The sequence below is a fragment of the Thunnus albacares genome, chromosome 20, assembly GCF_914725855.1.
Source record: "Thunnus albacares chromosome 20, fThuAlb1.1, whole genome shotgun sequence".
Classification (NCBI taxonomy): domain Eukaryota; kingdom Metazoa; phylum Chordata; class Actinopteri; order Scombriformes; family Scombridae; genus Thunnus; species Thunnus albacares.
Window position 1 is genome coordinate 15,627,812 of NC_058125.1, and position 19,848 is coordinate 15,647,659.

Consider the following 19,848-nt stretch of genomic DNA (forward strand, 5'->3'; position numbering starts at 1 on the left):
TTTCCCAAAAATAAATTCCAAAGGTGTTTTATAGCCAATTTTTGCACCGAACTCTACATCTAGCAATCTAATTAAACAAATAATTACAACAATCTTATGTTTCTTATTTATTCTAAAAAGTTGGACCTGCAAAGGATACATTTTGTTGTTCTCAGACTTCATTTATAAGTGAATCGTAAAGCAGGCGTTTAGGTGGATGTGAGGTGGTAAGTATTTACAGCCATATGACTCATAACAGGATAAAACCTCAAGTATTTACCTGCAGCTTTTGCTGCCTACGACCAGTTTAATGACTTCATAGGAGTTGGAACTCTTTTCCTCAGCGTCTCCTAAAATAACAGAGCAAGAAGAGGCCCCTGAACTCTTTGGTATAAAAATAACACAAGCATCGCAGGGGAAGATAAGGAGGGCCTGAGCTGGGCTTGTTTTGTTCAGAATAACACTGTCATCGCGAGCTCTTTGTCATAAAGACAACTTTTGACAAGGTTTCTGTTTCAAATAAACAGCCTTGTCGACTCCTGCTATTTTAAGATGTGCTTAACTTAAATTGGCAAAATACCAAGGAGGCCTTGGTTTGCCAACTTTTGAGTAACTGCTAGAGATGGTATTTATTACAGACCATAAAAGTAACTGAACTGATCAAATGTCAAATGTGATTCAGGGACAGTGTATCTTGACAGTGTAATTCTGTGGTTTTGTGTGAGCTCTAGAACCATAATGACTACAAACTTTGTTGTTACACAGAAACATAAAGGGTCAGCCATGTATTATTAGCTCCAGCACTGGACCGTTACCACAGGAGATATTGTATTCATGAGCCTAGAAACTTGGAAGGATTCTCCATCTAAAAATCATTACACACTTTTCAAATTTTAATTTTCATAACTATATGTAGAAGATGCACGACTTCCAAACAAAAGAAACAACTGTGCCAATAATGGCCCAGGGCATTCATGGTCACCTCACTAATTCAGCTCAATCCCCACTCTCATTGATTTTCCTGGCTCGCTAACCCGGTGACCACATACGTACACCTCCCTATGTTTAACCTTTCCGCTGACCTCCTGAAAACTTTATGCCTTTGGCTAACTACTAAGTTCATGTACAACTGTTCATTCTACAGCTGCTAGCCTCTAAGATATTGACATGCCTGGGGTGGATGCTCTGTTATGTGTATGTACAGCATATGCCCCTATGGCTGTCAAGCCAACTCTCCTGCCAGAGTACTCCTCCAACTCCTTGAATAGGGTAATCAATGTTGAAGGAACGCCCACACTTCCCTCAAAGACATTATGTTAGCAGCCCAGCATTAGCTCATTCTCCTGAAACTTGTCAACATTAGACTGGTTTTCCATAATCATCTGGCTCAGTACAGGGCTAGGCTGGGAGTTATCATTTTCTGTGGGATTACAAGTGGCGTAGCCGTCCAAAAAACAACTGCTGTACCTGCCACAGTGGCAGCCCCGACTGCCATTAAGCCTCTTGATCACTCACCAACTAAAGGATCTACTTTCTGGGATTCACAAAACTCTCATAGTCAAAATCTACATGTACATAAAACTGCAAGTTTACATAAAACTGAGTGGGTGTGTTAGTGACTCTGATTTAAGGGTAAATGCAAACAAATATGCATTTTTCCAGTCAAAACATCCATTCATGGACAAAAAAAGGGGGGGGGGGCTATAACCCTGAAGATGTTTTCAGGACGGATTAGAGAAGGAAAGCAGGGTTTGTTTGTCTTTCTGTCATGAAGAAGTGAAGAAGAGCTGGGAAATAGAGGAGAGGTACCGAGCGTAGTGTTACTTACAACGATGTGTGCCGGTGACGGGGACCTGGCATCTTTAAGTGCTTGTCTACTCTGAAGACCTCCTGGTTGAACATCTAGCAGGGGCCATTTCATCTGTAGGTACTGAATGGCAGAAAGGAAACAGAATGGAAAGAAAGAAAACAAAACATGTTAACAATGCAGAAAGCAAAAACCAAAAGAACAAATTAAAATAAGACAAAAAAGGTAGACGACATTTCTTGATGGGTGTATGGGTGTGGGAAACTCAAAAACATGGAGCGGCAAATAAAGATCATAAGGCGGATGGTAGATGGGGTGAGGATGGCCTCAAGTATGCAATATGAGAGTTCAGCAGGAGTGCACATGGTAGTTGAGTAAACTAAATCACACATATTTTAGAAATGTACAAAACAATACTGGTCTTGTTCACAGTGAGTAGGAAATTCTGAAAGAAAAAACTATTTGGTTTAAGTTTATCATAAAGTGGCTGAGACGTGACGAACTGACTCATGACTTGGGAGTTGGGGGAGGGCAGAGGTTAAAAGTAGTATTGTACACAACTTATGGCTCTAAGATGACCTAATGTCATAAATGTGACTGTTGTCAAGACTTTTATTGGAACCCATAAAGAAGTTAAAGCATGGCGTCTCACCACGCTCCTCTGAGGCTAAACCTCCTGACTTATCCCATAAATGATTGACTTGGCCTCTATCAGAAGTCACTCTTTCTCCCAACCTTTTGCTTTCTGTCTCTCTCTCTCTCTCTCACACACACACACACACACACACACACACACACGCACACACACAGAAAACAGATAAGCAGAAACAAGGGTCATGAGAAACATCTGTCTGTTATAAAATGGGTGGAGTCCTTATAATTTGATAACATGTGCTGTGTTGACTGTTCTACCAAAATGGTCTATCTTGTACCTTTTCCTAGAATGGTCCACTGTCATCATCTCCATATTTCCGATCATAATAAAATCATAATAAAACATGGCAGATATCCACCACTGCTGTTGTGGATATTTATTGAGAATCATGTGATATCACCTGCCAAATTCTACCATCTCTGTCACGACACTCTGGCCAGACAGCACATTCTCTATAAATTTGTCAGCCACTGAGAGCCTGGTGCTGACCTTGCTGCAGTATGTGGTCCAAACTGTGCTTATCAATGTCACGGCCACCTAGTATGAGGAAAAGAGGTCACGGCAGCTGTTTCAGTTCTAAGGCATTTGGAATGGCTACTTCTCTGAGAACACTGGAAGAGGGAAACTTCTGTTGAACTGTATATCAGGAGTGACAACTGTAAACATTGTAACACCAATGACCTTTGCAAATCCGCTCTCTCAATTGCCTTAAAGATGATGGGAGTTCCCTGGATTTACTTGCAATTAAATTTGAAAAGGCACAATGAAACCCATTTTGAGTTCAATTTAAATAACATGCCAAATACATGAAGCCCTTCCAGAAAAATCCTATAAATAATGTTCACACTCAAATGAAAAATCCACAAATTTTCCACAAAAAAAGGAGAATCAGGGACGATTATTAGTACTGGCCAATTAGGGTAACAAGCATCACTTTATTTGGTGGCCCAAAGGCAGAGTCATGAAAACGGATATGGTTTAAAGTCTCAATCATTCAGAGGCCTCAATGACTGTAGTTTGATCCTATTGGACTCTTATCAAATAATATTCCTGGATTGATTGAGATCATGTGTTTTTGGCAGTAATTACATAAGTTCATACAATCCTGCTGAATGTCATAATTATCTCACCATCATTTTTGGCCCAGAGCCCAGGATCACATGTTGGAACTTGTTGACAAAAGGTTTATGCGTAGCACTTTTTAGAAATTATGACTAACCATCACCCTGTCCTCTAACACACACTATGAAATGCAGACTAAGCTATGGTTCTGTGGTAATGCTTTGGCAGTTTTATGGTGTCGCAGGTATATTAGATTCAATTTCTTCGTGTTGCCATCCAGCAAGAGTGACTGCTAGTTTGTATGTATGTCTGCGAGAGTGTGAATGTGTGTGTATATGTGAGTCAGTGCTGGTCAGAGTGAGCGTGTCGCGACCCTTCCTGAGACTGTGTCTAAATCAGTGGTAATTAGCGAAGAGTTCACTGTGGGGTGCCTGCCAGTGGTAGACGCTGGAGGGAGTTATTGACTCCATGTCCTCGGTTACAGACCCTGCAAGGGAAAAACTGTTTGCTGCCTGGTCTTTCTCCACCACTACTACTCATTTATGACCCCAAGACAGCTTTTACTGCTAAAAAGTGGGTTTGTTTATGCTTGTTTGTATGTCCTGAGAGTGGAAAAAGGAAAGGTTGTAAAAACTCCAGAGTTGGGGTCTTGTGGGTTTTATGGACCCCCCGCACTGGGTATTAATTGCCATGAAGGGGAGAGAGGAGAAGGAGGAGGGGGGGGAGTGGTGTTGTAACCGTAAAAGAGGAGGAAGAGAGTGACGGAGCTGCTGTCATCTATGAGGTAATTCAAGACAGTGTCCGTTGGTGCCAGAGGGGCTAGAAGACAGGCCATTGCTGGAGAGGAGAGGGGGGGGGGGGGTAAATTGTGAATCCAGTTATGGGAAAGTCCTGCCACATCACATGTGCTTGTGCACACATGCTCACACATGCAAATATTCAAACACAGCTGCAGCCCACGGAGGGGTCTAGCTTGACGACATTCTGAGGAGCGTGAAGGTGACACCCCCGAGTGTGGCAACGCGGTAGACAGACATTGAAAGACTATAGAGAGAGGGGTGTTGCCGGAGCGCATGTCCTAACAAGTGGCTCCACTTCAGCCCTGCTATTGCAAATGTTCTCACACACTAATCTCTCCTGCAGGTTTTACAAGCATGCCAAGGAAAACGGAGCCCTGGCAAGCACCAGGCTTTCCGACCACCCCCTTCTTGGCCTCCTTCCTCTTTCTCCACCCGCCCGCCTGCCCCGCTAACGGACGCACTGCCTGGGCTTGAGTAGGCCATGACCTCTGACCCCTCTCTGCTGCTCCAAGCCCCTCCCTGTTCCCCACTCTGCGACCTGAAAACTCTCCTGCTATGAGGGGGCCCCCCGGGTAACTCAAGAGCCATTCCAATGTGACAAATTGCTCTGGAGTTCCAGGATAACTCTCTCTTCTCCTCTGTCTCTCCTCCTGCCCCCCTCCCACACACACACAAACACTAACCAGCCCCCCTTGACAGACCCCCACCCTTGTAAGAGCCACCCAGTGGTTGGGCTTCGGCTCCGGGTCGTGCAGCAGACGGCTTCTCCCTCTCCCCTCTCCCTTTCAGCCTCCCACCCCTGTTCTCTTCCCCTACCCTGCGCCCCTCCTCGCCTGGCCAGCCCCACAATGGGAACTGAATGACTCAATTGTCTCTGATGAAGTGAAAGACAAGGGAGTCCTCTAAATCCTTACAGAGGGATGAACTCACTCTGACTGTCCCGATTTCCCCATCCTCTACAGCTTTCCCAAGCACATGAAGGGTTGGTGGTGGGGGGGCTGGAGTTGTTTACAAGGGCTACAACTAATGATTATTATCATTATTGATTATACTGTTTATTACTTTTGTTGTACTATTAAAAAAACACTAAACATGCCTGTCAGAAGTTCCCAGAGACCAAGGTCTTCAAATTGTTTGTATTGTCCAACCAATAGTTCAAAACCCAAAGATATTAAATTTAAAAGGAAATCTTCACAGTTGACAATCCAGAACCAATGAAGTTTGACATTTTTCCTTGTTGAATGATTGATTGACTGTCATAATTGTTGTTGATTAATCCTATGGTGATCAAGTAATTGATTAATCCACTAATTCTTTCAGCGCTTTTTTTTTTACTATAAAATGTATGAATGGTGGTTTCTACAAGCACACTGGACCACTAGCCCATACTTGAGTGACTGCTGCTGCACCAAGGTTTGGCATGTTATGAGCTACAGTGTGTTAACCCAGATCCTCCCTGAATGTCATCGCAGTAAAAAACAAGCTGGGTCCCTGGTCCATGTGTCACAGCTCGTGGCAGAGGGGAAGCCAGCCGGAGACAAATGGAGGGTCATCCTGAGGACTCACACATCATCCTCACACATTCACACACCGGCTTCCACCACTGTTTGTTACTAATTCAACAGCCAGGCACAGAAGCAATTTGGCCTAAAAATACTCCTTCCTGGCAACAGTACTAGACCTCCTAAAATAAAACATTTTTTCCACATCCTATCAAACATTAACCAAACGTCAATATATGGTATTGACAAATGAGGGGGGAAAAGTTTTCCTCATCATTTTGTGTGTGTGTGTGTGTGTGTGTGTGTGTGTGTGTGTGTGCGTGTGTGTGAATGACAGACACAGAAAGTGCAGGATTGTTCTTCCCATTTCTGGTCAGCAACCAGATCCTTTTCCGTCAAGCTCCCATCTGATGTGTTTATCACATGCAGCCTTGGCGGCTGGAGTAGAGGCCACCGCACGGCTTGTTCGTTTTGTTTTGGATTAAGAGCAGAGGGTATCAGACCAATCAAACAAACAGAGCTCCTTATGTGCCAACATGGCTCCAAAACACTGGTCCACTTTCCAGTAGGGGACCATGGGACAGATGATGAGGATCGCTGGGGCTCCATCCAGCATTCCAGCCATGTCAGCAATACGAAAAAAGGAGGGGAGACAGAGACAGACAGAGACAGACAGACAGACAGACAGACAGACAGACAAGTAGCAGCTTGGGTTTAGAGTCAGCATATGGATGTTGGGTGTTGCTCTGGAGAATCCAGCAGATCTGCGACCCATCTGTGGCTGCCTCGCAAACATAACATAGCTCTACATGTGCATTACAGTCATTGTGTACAGATAACACGTGTACAATGACAGAGACAAACCCCTCCCCACCCCGCCCCACCCCACTGACATACTGTACATGCTTACTTGCACACCTGAATACAACAATGCTCACCCACATTCTAACATTCTGTGGTCGACAAGCCCAGCAGCTCCTCTGGGAGAGCACTCAGAGATGGGATTGACAGCTTGCAGATTACACCAATCAGACCGCTACTATAAAGAGCTTTATTAAAGTCTAAAATGATCAAGGCTAGTAAGAGGAGCCCATTCAAAGCTCTGCAAGTAAACTGCACAGAGCTTAAAAGATTAGCCCATCCAGTTTGACTACAATTTTATCCCTTTAAAAACAAGGGTTGAGCATATTCTCTTGATCTGTTGCAGATATTGTCGGGAGTCTTTGTCCTCACTAATAGGTGCAAGAGAAGACGCAAACACGTGCTTAAATAAAAACATAAGTTGTTGAGGAGGGGACACTAATTTTCTGTAATTGAGGGAGGGAGAAGCTTAATGCAACGCAGACCCCTTGAAATCCCCCAAGTAGACAAAAATTCACCCACGCACACAGCTATATGATACATTGTTGTGTCTGTGTGTGTGTGCCTGTGGAGGATTGGATTTACAGTAGAACCGATGGAAAGTAAAGTAAAGCAAGAATTCCAGGACAACACTGGGCGAAAGTCAGCCGACACAAAAGGGCCCATCATGGCTGCTTTGGTTCAACCGATGCACATTTTATGAGTAAATATTAAAGAAAGAAAAAAACACCCCACCTGCTCTGATAGCCAGAGGCATTTTGCAACCAGGAAAATAAAAGTGGAATGTGGGAAGGCCTGGGGTTTGTGTGCCCTGGGGCGGGAAGGGGTCCGCTGGGCCTGTATTTACTCCAAAGCCAGAACCGCTTGGGGGTTCCACCGGCCCTGACAGCACTGGGGCCGCCGACCTGATCCAAAACCTCCCCATCTCACCTTCTACCCCTACCCCCTTTTTCCAACAATCTCCACCTCAAACTCCCTTTCTCTCTCTTTCTTGCAGAAAAAACCTCAACCTGACACTTTCATATAAGCCTTTGTTCCACAGGGGGAATGTGCACGTGACCGCTCCTTCCCCTCTACCCAACTCAGACTCCACTCACCCCTTAAAAATGACGCTGTGGAAATAGGATTGTGAAACTGCTATTGTTTAAAATATCCAAAAAAAAAGCATTGAAGTCTTTAGCAAAAAAGCTGTTAGGTTTTAACTGATGTGTGCCCTTTCTTTAGACTTTCTGTCCATGAACACTTGACTTTTATCTGGCCTGTTCTGGAAGTTAGTTTCGCTCTTTTAAACACAGGTTCATGAGATAAGTATGGCTTTGCTCTGACACTGTTTACTTAGTAGGTGTGGACAAATGTGCTATTCAAACACCAGCTGATTGACCGGAAAGTTTCAAAGGATTGCGCAATACATAGCAGACACATTTCTTTCCAAAACTATCCAAAGGAGACAAAAATGTCCACTAGTCAAAAGAAGTAAAAAAAAAAAAAATGGTTCTCTACCTTCAATTAAATTGATTGGATGATGACAGACTAGACCAAAGATTACACACACTTGGGTACACATACAGTATTCTCCAAGGAAGTGAGAGGGTGACACGATTGCAGTCCAAAAACACACCAGCTTCTCAACAAGCCTCAGAAAGTAAACAGCGTTCCATTTCTGACTTTTGCACCCCCTCTCCCTATCCCACTGTCCCTCTCACTGTGTCATTAAGAGTATATCTTGGCTGCTCTATAAATAGTGGCAGGGAGGGTGAAGGCCAGCAGGAGCTGGCTAGTCTTCCATCAGCCCCGCTAATGAACAGGCGCTCTGGCACCTTTAGTATCAGGCTCTGCAGCAGAATGCCTCTCCTTTCAGGTGTTTCTCCTGCTTCACAGAGCTGCTCTTCCATCTCAGTGACTCCTTCTCTGTCTTTCTTTTCTTTAACTCGGACTACACTAGTCTCTAAAATCACTAGGTTGACAAACTTAACGGGTTACAGGTTATTGCAATGTTAATGCATGCAGCTTAATCGAGTTGTCTTATGTTGTAATCACAGTTAATTGATTGATAGAGTGGGGTTGCTCGTCAATACTCCCTAGTCTGGTTACTTTTTGTGTTTTGATTTTGTGTTCATGCCACAAAAGGTAAAAAGATATCTAAATGCCACGTGCTGAATAATTTTATTTATTTAACTTTTGGGCTGACAGCAAAACATCTTTCATCACATCATGTCACTATTAAAACCATAGCTAACTGCTTATATTAAAGGTGATCTATCAAATCATCAGCATGACAGTAAACAAGTTTCTCTACTTGCCTGTCTTTGAAATGTGTCAGTCTACCAGGTAACATGTCAACTAAATATACTACTCAGTGGGAACTGGATTTACTCGTCCTGCCTGGAACACAATTTGCCATTTATCAATTCCAAGAACTAATGAAGCCTCTTGAATGAGTGGTGAAACATTTATTACAACAACAGGTAACAATGAATACAGTTGCCTTTGGTTTGGTATTTTGGATTTAGTTTTGGATTAAGTATTCTATTTTCCTGTTATTTCTTAATTTCACCACATTATCTTGTAAACTACCACCATTCATCAATACACCAACCTGAGTATGAAATGATCTACCATCTTGTCAGATTACTGAGAACCATTTCAACATCTGATTGAACTATAACCATAGTCTGGGTGTTAACAGTTGTGATTTGCATGTGTGTAAATATTATGTATAATTAAATTAGCATCACTGGTAATGGTAGTCAGTTGAGAACCCAGAGCACAGTGAAAGTGGGCTGATGGATCAGCAGGGTCAAAGATCAGTCCTGAACCTTCCTGGTAAGAGTCTTGTACACACTGACCTACTTCGAGGCTACATGGAGGTGAGCAGGCACGTCTGCAGGCCTAGGTGTGTCTGAGCCCCTTACGCAAGGCCAGGCCAAGGGGGTGGAAGGAGAAGAGGTTGGGCAACTCATACGCTCACTACATGCTTACCTTTGTTTGCAGGAAGCAGGGTTAGGGGCGTGAAGAGGAGAGTTAAAAAGGTGAACAGCAGCTGAGCTCTGCTGAGGGAGACAAGTAAGCTGATTGCAGCGCCCACATTCTGCTGGAGAATGCTGTATTTGGTATTGTGCTGGAGGAGAGCTGAACGCTGCCCTTGATGTTGGGTGTCTGGTTTTGTTCTGCGAGAGTTCACTATGAATTAGTTAAACGGTAGACTGGATATAAGGAAGCTATGAAACATGCCTCAGAGGGAGAGAATGTGTACACTCTCAGGCTTCACAAAGACTTCCAATATTCTGAAAACACTACACAGTACACACTATCACACAATTCCACCTACGCATATTCATCAATCAGAAAGCATTACGTGGAAGGCATCACACACACACATACCAACAGGCAATTAATCTTCAGAAAAGCATCATACGAACCAACAAACATTCAGCCTCTTTTTTGTCTCTTTCACACTTGCACATACACCTTGAAGCAGTTCAGCCTCCATATTCATGAGGCCTACTCCCTCGGCATACCTAAAGCACAGGATTTTGAGGGTTTCAACTCAAATCTCAATTATGGTTTCAGGTTATGGATTTATAACCCAACCAACTCGGCTAATTCAGCAGCTTGAAGCTATTTATTTAGGTTCAATTAGCTTTAACCTAACTTATTATTTATTATTAGGGGTGTAACGGTATGTGTATTCATCCCAAAGCATTCGGTACAGGATGTTCGGTTCGGTGCGTGACTTTCCTCAGTTCAGTATGCTCCGTGACCCAAACAATTACTGTCAAAATGGTTTAATAATCCACTTACTCTGACGTGCAGAACAATAATTCTAGAGCGTGAGTTCCACCCCGAATGTTTTGGCAGAGCACCATTTAGCTGTAGCATGCTAATGGGTGTATGCTAGCTGGCATAGCCAAGGTAGCCTGGTTACCCTGGTTACCCTGTAGTGTTGCTGCCATCAGAATGACAAACGAGAGACACATAACACTGACTGAGTGTAACACTATTATTAAAATATGCTCCGTTATCTCCATAGTGAAACAATACCACATCTCCTCGTCTCCCTCCCCTGTCTGTGACAGTCGGCTTTTCACTCTGCCTTTGAGTGTAGCCGTTCAGAACTATAAAAACATTTGATTTCTGACGTGGTCAGACAGCATGTCATAAGAACCAGTTCTGAGAGAGAAAAATGTAGTCTCTATTAGATTATTAATGCTGAAGTATCAATGTGTAAGCAGCATGTTACTGCTGGAAGTGGAGTTAGTTTGAACTACTCTCTATACGGTTAGACCATAAATCAGCATAAAACAGCTGTCAGCTGTGGTCCTGACTCCTTGCAAGAAACAGAAAGATTGTTTTCTTTGCACTAAACTTTCAGTTTCAGTAATAGTTACGGCCAATGAGCCATTGTTGATGATGCCATTGATGTTATTTTCTACCTTTCTTTTTTCCCCCCTACTGTACCACAAACATTCCAAACCATGACCCCAAAATTGGGGTACACACTGAACCGTGAATTTTGTGTAGTCTTACACCCCTACTTATTATTGTTGTTATGAAACATAGTACTTACTATGATATTGTGCATGGAGAACAGAAAAAAGAAATCCCACACAAGCAATTACATGCACACTCACACAGTGGGGTACTGCCGCTTTGCCACAGTAGCTTAATGAATAAATAAGTAATAAGGGCTTGGTTATTGGAGCTCATTAAAATGGGAGATGCTTCCATGACAATAAGACCTGAGGAGGGTCAGGGGAGGCGGATGTGTGGCTCGGGCCAGAGTGGGTGGCTCTCCTTCTTCTCCCCTCCTGTCCCCCTATAACCTGACCACATGCCCCCAGCTCTCACCTCCAAATCAACTCTGTCAGAGATGCACTCCCCACCTAACCCTAACCTTCCCCCCGCCCCCCCTTCCCAACACACAGCAGCACATGCATCTTCATGCATACACACAGCTGCAAGCAAAGGCTCAAAAAGACACACACCTCTCTCATGGTTAATTACCACTTAGCTCAATCACGTGGTGACCCGTCCATAAGAGCCCCCCCTCCTCCCCCGAACACAAACAGCAGCACACATGCCAATTATTGATGAATCTTTAATATGGTGTTTTACAAAGTCTCCATCTCATTTCCTTCCACTGAGCAGGTGATTACTCTTCCTACAGGACAAGTAATATAAATAGAAACGGTTTTAGCATCTCAAACATTACACGCATTAGATTGAGTGAGAATAAATTAGCTTAATATAACATAATTGCAAGGTTGAAATAAAGTGGCCTGAACCATTTGGAGAAGACCGCTAACTTTTTTTTTTTTTTTTTTCCTCCTCCTGCCTTGCATCTCCAGCTAGCTCTGAATAAAACCCCCGGACAAAAATCCCACGCCGCGATAACATGTCAATAATGAGCTGAGGCCATCTATTGATCAGCTTAATTTTGCATCTATTAGCTAGGGAACGGCTTGCTCCGGGGGCGAGGGAAGCCAGGCGCTAACACGCACCGACAGGCTGGATGGAGATCATTACAACTGATGTTCACACACACGCTGTGATTGACATGGAGATAAGGCAGGAGAGAGCTCGGGCTCGCACGCCTCCCCGCACACTAAGCTAATGATACACCAAACGTGTGCTTGGTGTGTGTACAGCGATGTGTGTGTATGTGTGTGTGTGTGTGTGTGTGTGTGTGTGTGTGTGCGGGAGCATGTTAGAGAGAGCGTCTATCTAGAAAGAGAGTTGGAGCAGGGAGAAAAAAAAAAAAAAGAGAGAGAAAGAGGAGAAGAAAAGCAGGCCACACGCCTTTGCTAATTGGCACAGTCAGACAGGGAAGCTCATAAAAGACAAAAAAGCATTTAGTGGAGCACCTCAGCTTTCTGGATCGCCTTATCAAGTCTGTGTCATTTAAATACAGTTGACTACACCACAGCAGAGCCTGGCTTTGACCTGGAATGCATGGCTTTATCTGACACTTCCTTAATTTAGGGAGTTTGCATAAGAAGCGTTCATTATGAAAATCGTTTGTTTTCCTGTGAATGAATGATTTCAAGCTTCATGTGCCATGTGTCAACACAGCAACCAAAGCAGCTGGGGGGGGGAGAAAAAAAAAGCAAAGAGAAGGTATTTCTCTTCCTCTGAACACTCTCTTTTTCTCACTTTTGGAAGGAGTGATGGAGAAGGAAAGGAAAGGATGGATCCATGCAGAGAGTGCGTGCAGAAAACAATATGGTGTGATGCCCTTTCCCTCCAGCTAACCTATCCAACACCTCTGCCGCAACGGGCCCGTCTTGGCATTGATGCAACCAGCTGCAATATAGGATGCTGCATGTTATCCACACACACACACAGAGAGAGTGGGAGAAAGAGAGAGAAAGGGAAGGGCCGGGTGCTCAAACTGCACCTTTTACCACACCGTCCAAAAAGAAACGACTGAATCTTTGTGTACTCCATCTGTATATCTGAGTTTATACAGGGAGGAGGTCTTGTTTTATGCCAGATAGGTTCTATGGAGGTGAGGTCAGAGGCACAAAAAAAAAAACCCTTGGCTACAAACTGTGTGTTTTTGTCAGCTGAGAGATGCAGCGAAGGGATCGAGGGAGCAGCAGGAGGAGGGAGGGCGAGAGGGAGAGAAAGGGGGGGAGGGAGGGAGCGGGGGGGGGGGGGTGAGGGGGGGTGGTAGAGGAGGAGAGGAAAAAAAGCCCTCAGCCAAGCCATCAAGTTGAACATTGAACTTCACAGTAGTAGCTGCCTTTCTATGCCTCTCCTTTTGATGTTACCTCCAAAGCAAAGGATCAAAGGCTTGGAGTGTGGCGTGGGGAAGTCCCAAGCTCTTAGCCTGCCAGCCTGTGATATATGCAAAAGTCTACGCCAAAAGAGAGAGAGTGGGGCAGAGAGGGAGAGGCAGAGAGAGAGCAAAAAAAAAGAGAGGAAGCTTGCATGGAATGTGGCTAAATAGTATGTTTTGTGTCTAATGAATGACAAGGGGATGACACAATCAGCCAGTTAGTTGCAGTGTGACGTAGAGCTGGGGTGAAGTGCACACACACACACACACAAGTTTTTGGAGAATAGGCGTTTGATGGTCTGAGAGGACTGGGGATGGAAGGCAGGGGATGGAATGGGATGGGATGGGATGGGATGGGATGGGGTGGGATGGGGTGGAGTGGGGGTGTTGGCAGTGTTTGTTGCCCTCACAACTTCCCCCTCATCCCCCCTTCCTCCCCCACTCTCAACCAGCAACACGGGACATCCCTCCCGCCCCACCCCACCCTCTCCCTCCAATCCCCACTTCCACCTCGCACCAACCCCCAGCGCCTCTCCAACATCAAGGGGGTGAGAGGCTGTGTCGTCTCGACATAAATATACAGTGTGCCGTTAAAGCGAGGACTACAGTAAACACAGTGCACATGAAATCCTGGTTGTCTCTCACTGGAGCACAAACACACACACACACACACACACACACACACACACACAATGTGGGCTCAGCTGGGCCAAAGAGTGGAGCAGAGGTGTGCTAAAATTGACAAATCTCTACGAGACAAACACAATCCACACACACACACACACACCACACACACACACACACACACACACACACACACACACACACACACACACACACACACACACACACACACAGGCTCACACACACCCTTTCCCCAAGGCTGTAGGATTAAGAGGTCCAGCTGGCTGACAGCAAGCCCTTCCTTCCCACGTATCCTGTCGATCTCACCAACTCCCCCCCACCCCTACCCCCCCCCCCCCCCCCCAACACACACACCCAACCTCCACCCCACCACAGCCCCTCCCACACTTCCAACCCCAGGTCTGCCAGCCAGCTTGCCGAGCATGCCAGGAGGACACACCTGAATTTGACATCGATCGGCCCTGAGCCCGTTTCACCTCCCCTCCGCCCCAGGCACATTCACACAGCTAGGGGGGAAAAAAGTCCAGAGCATTCAGAGACACAGGAAATTCTCTGGAGAAATATGAGTGATGGGTGTACAGGGAGCAGCCACCACACCATCGAAACGTAGGCTAGGCGTCATCAACACCGCTGACGCAGTTTGCCCATCCATCCACCCCTCCTGTCTGCGCTACTGGTTGTATTCTTTAAGTTCCTTGAAAGTCATGGCCTTGAGAAACGGAGAAAGAGTAAGGGGGGGGAAAAAAAGAGGAGAGGAGGGGGGTGCTGGAGATAACATATAATGAGCCCTCTTGTTGTAAAATGGGAGAAACTGAGACAGAAAGAGCAGGGAAAAGTGAGAGCAGGAGTAGGAGGAAGAATATAAACTTTAGTGAGATCTTAACCCCCCCCCTCCCCCCCCCCACTTCTCAACAGCTGCCAGGTCACTTTACGAATGTCTGGGAGAAAATATGCAGCAGGGTGTTGTTTGAGCGTTATATCATTTTGTCGAGAGGGAAATATGTGCACTTGAATGTGCAAGAAAATAAGCCTTCAGTATTCTAATATGCGAGATAGCTGAAAGTTAGAATTATATTATTGAAATGGGTTTAGCACATGCTTCACATGTTAGCATGCATCTAGGCCTAGAGGGAATGAAGACACAAGTGTAAAGTGGTCAACAAAGGAGGATGAACCGGAGTCCAATATTTGAGAGTTCAGCATTTCAAAATTTCTTGTTATTTATCATCTGATATATCTGTTATGGACTAAAATGCTGTCGTGTCTGTTCTATAAACAACCCACTCAAGCAAAACCAAAGAGCAGAGAACCGAGATTTGAAAAAGTAATGTCATCAGAAGGTTAAATCTGTAGCTGCTCTCTTGATTCAGTGATTTTGAGGAACCACAACATGTAAATGAGTTCAATACTACAACAGTGCTATCATTTCCCAGCCCACCAAAAATTCCCATTATCACATGAACATCCCCATGGGTGCTCTCATATTTACTTTCAGCAGCACTGCCATTTCAGCCTCAGTGGAGGAGCTTGTGTTCATTAATATCGACGGGGAAAGTCCGAAGCTATGAGAACCAAAGTATCATCTTCCTCCCTACCTAGAGCCGGAGGTGAGTGACAGGCCTAATGTGCAGAAAAGATGGGGCATGATTTAGGTGAAGTTTGGGTGAAGACAAAACAAGAGCAGCAGTGGCAGGGTCTGATTTTGGTTGTGATCATGACCAGAGGATGCTAAAGCCAGGCTTGGGGCTGCCTTGCCTCGATGGATAACTAATGAGAACAGAGAAAAATCTATCCGGCAATTCACCAAGATACCATCGACAGGGGCAGATCACTACCACAGATTGGAGAGAGTGAGGGTGTAGCAGGAGAAAGAGGAAAAAAAAAAATAAAAACAGGCAAGGCAGGGGTGTAAGGAAAGAATAAGAATGAGGGAGTGAGAAATAGAGAAAGGAGAGAGCAAGAGATAGAAGGGAGGGGAAAAATTCACAATGATGACACGAAAGTGCAAAGAGCGATTAAGGATTTACTTTCAAAAGGACTCCTATTGATCTTTTTTGATAGACCTGCAATAAATCAAACCGGATTGACTCGCATGAGAACCAAGCCTAATCCTTTAGTCAGATCCAGGAGAACTCCAACCAAACCAGCTGTTAATTTAGGCTTTACAAGATAAAGCGGGAGAAATCCAACCTGATGTACCCTAGGGCAGAGGCTTACATCATCTCTGTAAAGCAATCAACTTATTGCCAGTTTGGAGAGGTAATCAGAGCACATACTGAGAGAGGAGAGGGAGAGAAAAAGGGGGGGGGGGATTTCTGGGTGGAAAAAGAGAAAAGGGAGACAAGAGATGGCTGAAGAGGTTAGAGAGAGAACAGAAGCATACGAATGTAAGAAACAACACCAAATGAAAATCAAGTCCGCTTTAAGAATGTTATTTAAAAAAGAGAAAAACTTTCTGCATACTGGACAGATATACACAGGTCGTCTGACTGAAACAATGAAACTTTAACTTTGAAACAAACAAAAAAAAAACATGTTTACACGAAGTACATCTCCAATTATCTCCAGAGGGCGAAGATGAAACAGAGAGGAGCTAGCTAGCTGCAAACAGTGGCTCTCCAGGCTGACAGCAGGGAGTGGATGCAGGCTTCGGTTCCCCCCCTCCTCCACGCCACCCTATAATTTCCCTGGAGGCCAGCCCAGATCTCGTCCCCATCCCCAGTGGCCGGTGCCACCTCAGCCGGGTCCTGCCAGCCGCGCTGTGGCTGAACCATAGCACAACCATAGTAATTAAAATGGTTATTTTTGTTTGGGGGAACAAGAGGGATTTTTTTTTTCCAAGCACTGGGCGGAAGTATTGCAATACACCATCCAGCCCACACTGAGTAAACCACACTGATGTCTTTTTCAGTTGCACTTTCTGCATTTCTGTATGTGTACTATATGTCATCAGGGTACTACGGGGGTTTTAGTTCCTCTTCTTAACTGGGTGTGTGACACCGCAATGGAGGATGCAGACGATAAAGCTTGAGAACCACATAAGCAGCTCCCCCCCCCCACCCCCATGCACACACAAAGACTCATTAGCTCACCATCTCCCCTGTCTTTAATGTCCTGTTTACAACGCAAAACAACCAGATCAGGACTGAAATCCAATCACAGAGCTTTGCAGGGCCCTTCACGTCGGCCTCGCAGGAGAGCTGAGGAGAAGCAGGCCTTGTAGTCTCTGGACACTGTCCAAGGGAAACCAAACCACAGGAGTCCAAACAAAACCACACATAAAATCAGAGTTAAAACAGCAGCCTCTATTCAGCCCATCATGACCCCACCAGCGCACACACACAAACATACACACACACACACACACACACACACACACTCTTTGGCCCCTGCTTCTCTACCGTCTCCTGGTTACACTGCATGCACACAGGGATCACTCCGACTTCAGCGGGGCTCCTCTCGCGTCCCCAAATTGACTGAGGCTCGGCAACTTTGGCTTTGACACAGGCTCATTCGTGTGTGCGCATATCTGACACACACACACACACACACACACACAAGATAGATCCATGTAAAGGAGACTACCACTTAAGCTAGACTCACATCAGCCTGCGCTATCTTTAGCAGCTGGGCTAAACTGTTAAAACCGCACAACAACTCCCCCCCCCTCCCCTCCATCCCAGCCAGCCTCCCCCGACTTCAAATAAGACGGCCTGGCTCTTTGGTGGTGGCTGCCCACTGGCACCTCCCTCCAAGGCCGCAAGGTCACACGTTTAATTACACAGAAAGTAGTAATCTCACCAGACAGATGGCAAGCATGCCGCCTCTCAATTACTTTATGCCCAATTGAATCATTACTGATGTTATTTGTTGAATTATGGAGCGCAGAAAAACACCAGAAAAACTGGATTTGTGCTACAAGTGGGAGGAGGGGAGGACTACAGGGTCACGGCAGTGTTAGGACACAGAGGCAGATGTGCCTCATGCCAAGCAACTGTGACAGAGATCAAAAAGGCGTGAAGAATACAAGCGCATGACTGTGTTAGCTTTTGGGAAAAATTGGAAGTTTAATACCACAGTGATCAGTGCCAGAGAAAACAGACCCTTATTTTTCTCAAAACCAAAACTGGTACAGAACATTGGCCTATGTGGAAACAGTCGGCTCCCGGCAGCCCAGTTGAGGAAACCGCATGACAAGGCCAATTTAAAACGTGAAGAAAGTGTCTGTCTCTTAAAAGTGAGCCAAGGAAAAAGAGTTGGATTTTCTAGGGGGTTTTTTTCTTTTTATTTTAGGACAACCAGTATGTCATTGGGGAGCATCCCGTTGGGCTCAACTCCTTTTCCTGAAAACCCCGAATGGCAAGTGAGAACGGTCTCATCTCAGCATCCACCCCTGTTGATGCCTCACTCATCATTTCTCAGCTCCTCCTGCCAATGGCTTCTGTGAACAATTAGAGGCTGACTTTCCCAGCATCTCAGACCACAGCATCTCAATCTCTGGCCAGGGAGCTGCAACAGTCGGGCTAGCCAGCCAAGAAACAAGATTCTCTTCGAGCTCGGGCCTGAGTTTTGCTATTTATTCATCACTGACTGTTAGTGAGGCCTCTCTCAGCCTGTTTATGATTTAACACGACCACAGAGCTAAATAACAGCAAATTAACTGTGCTGACTGGCCTCATTAATGTCATGAATAAAATGCTTTCAGTGAGATCATTTCTGAATGCGCAAGCCCAACCACTAATGTTAACTCAATTACCAAAAATTGATTCTTGGGCCTACCAAAAAAGATAATGCTTTGGCCCGGAAGACAATAAATTCTCCAGCTGATTGGCTGCATGTTTGGGTATATTTCTTCTCCATAATTCCCTCTTGCACCCATGGGTGTGATATTAAACCACAACTTTAAGACTCAGGCCAAATGTAATGCCGTGTAAAATAAAACTTGACTGTACAGCTGAGGCCAATGTTTACATTCAAATTCACCAATGCATTAAGAGGAAGAGGATAAACAGGTTGGTTCACCAGCTTAAAAACCAAGCCACATAGTATGAAACTACATACAGTGGTAGTCAAAAACATTTGTCCTACTGGTGACCGTAATAAGACTGGCAGCTCGCCACTAACTGGGAACAGTTGTGTTGAGAGGCATGTCTACTGATGTAAAATGATCTGTGGGAGCATATAGAAAACTTCCACAAGTTCTTTTTTTCCTGAGTCGGGGTGAGGAATTCCACTGGCCTATAGACAGCAGCCAGCAGTTGTTCTCCCATGAGGGTGGGCAAGCATCTGGGAAGGAGTGGGTAGGCGATTTGGGGAGAAGATGATGACTAGATCTGAATATTTACAGCACAGGATTTTCAGATTGTAGGACTCAAAGTGATCCCAAAGGCGAGTGTAGAAAATGAGAAGAAAAGGTCCATGGAACTTCCCCTAGAAGGCTCAGAGGACTTACAGTAATGGGTTGCAGGCACATCCACTACCCCACTATCCTGAGAGGATGGGGGAGGTTTCCTGTTCGACTTTTCAGTGGTGCCATTGCTCTGCTTGGGAGAGAAGCTGCCTGCACTGCTGTTTAATACCACAATATTCTCGTGTACTATGTGAGTCAGAGACATCAAAATATTACCAGAAAGGGGTCGAAGGGTAATTTTTACATGACATTTCGGTTACCAGTTAGCCTGCATCCCAGAAACTATGTTGCAATCTTTTAAACTTTGGATAATCACAATGGACTTCTGAATTAAAAGGAAACCACA

General features: G+C 45.0%; 1 protein-coding gene across 27 annotated transcripts in view; it reads right to left on the reverse strand.

Moving 5' to 3' along the window:
* tcf7l2 (transcription factor 7 like 2) overlaps positions 1-19,848 on the reverse strand; it is a 93,289-nt gene that overhangs the window by 58,583 nt on the left and 14,858 nt on the right. For 23 of the 27 annotated variants that reach the window (XM_044337154.1, XM_044337152.1, XM_044337151.1 and 20 more), the window contains exon 4: positions 1,808-1,909. The exons of the other annotated variants lie outside the window; for them this stretch is intronic. In XM_044337154.1, coding sequence (XP_044193089.1) covers positions 1,808-1,909 — 102 coding nt within the window. The remainder of the gene's footprint in view (positions 1-1,807; positions 1,910-19,848) is intronic. 27 annotated transcript variants of the gene reach the window in all.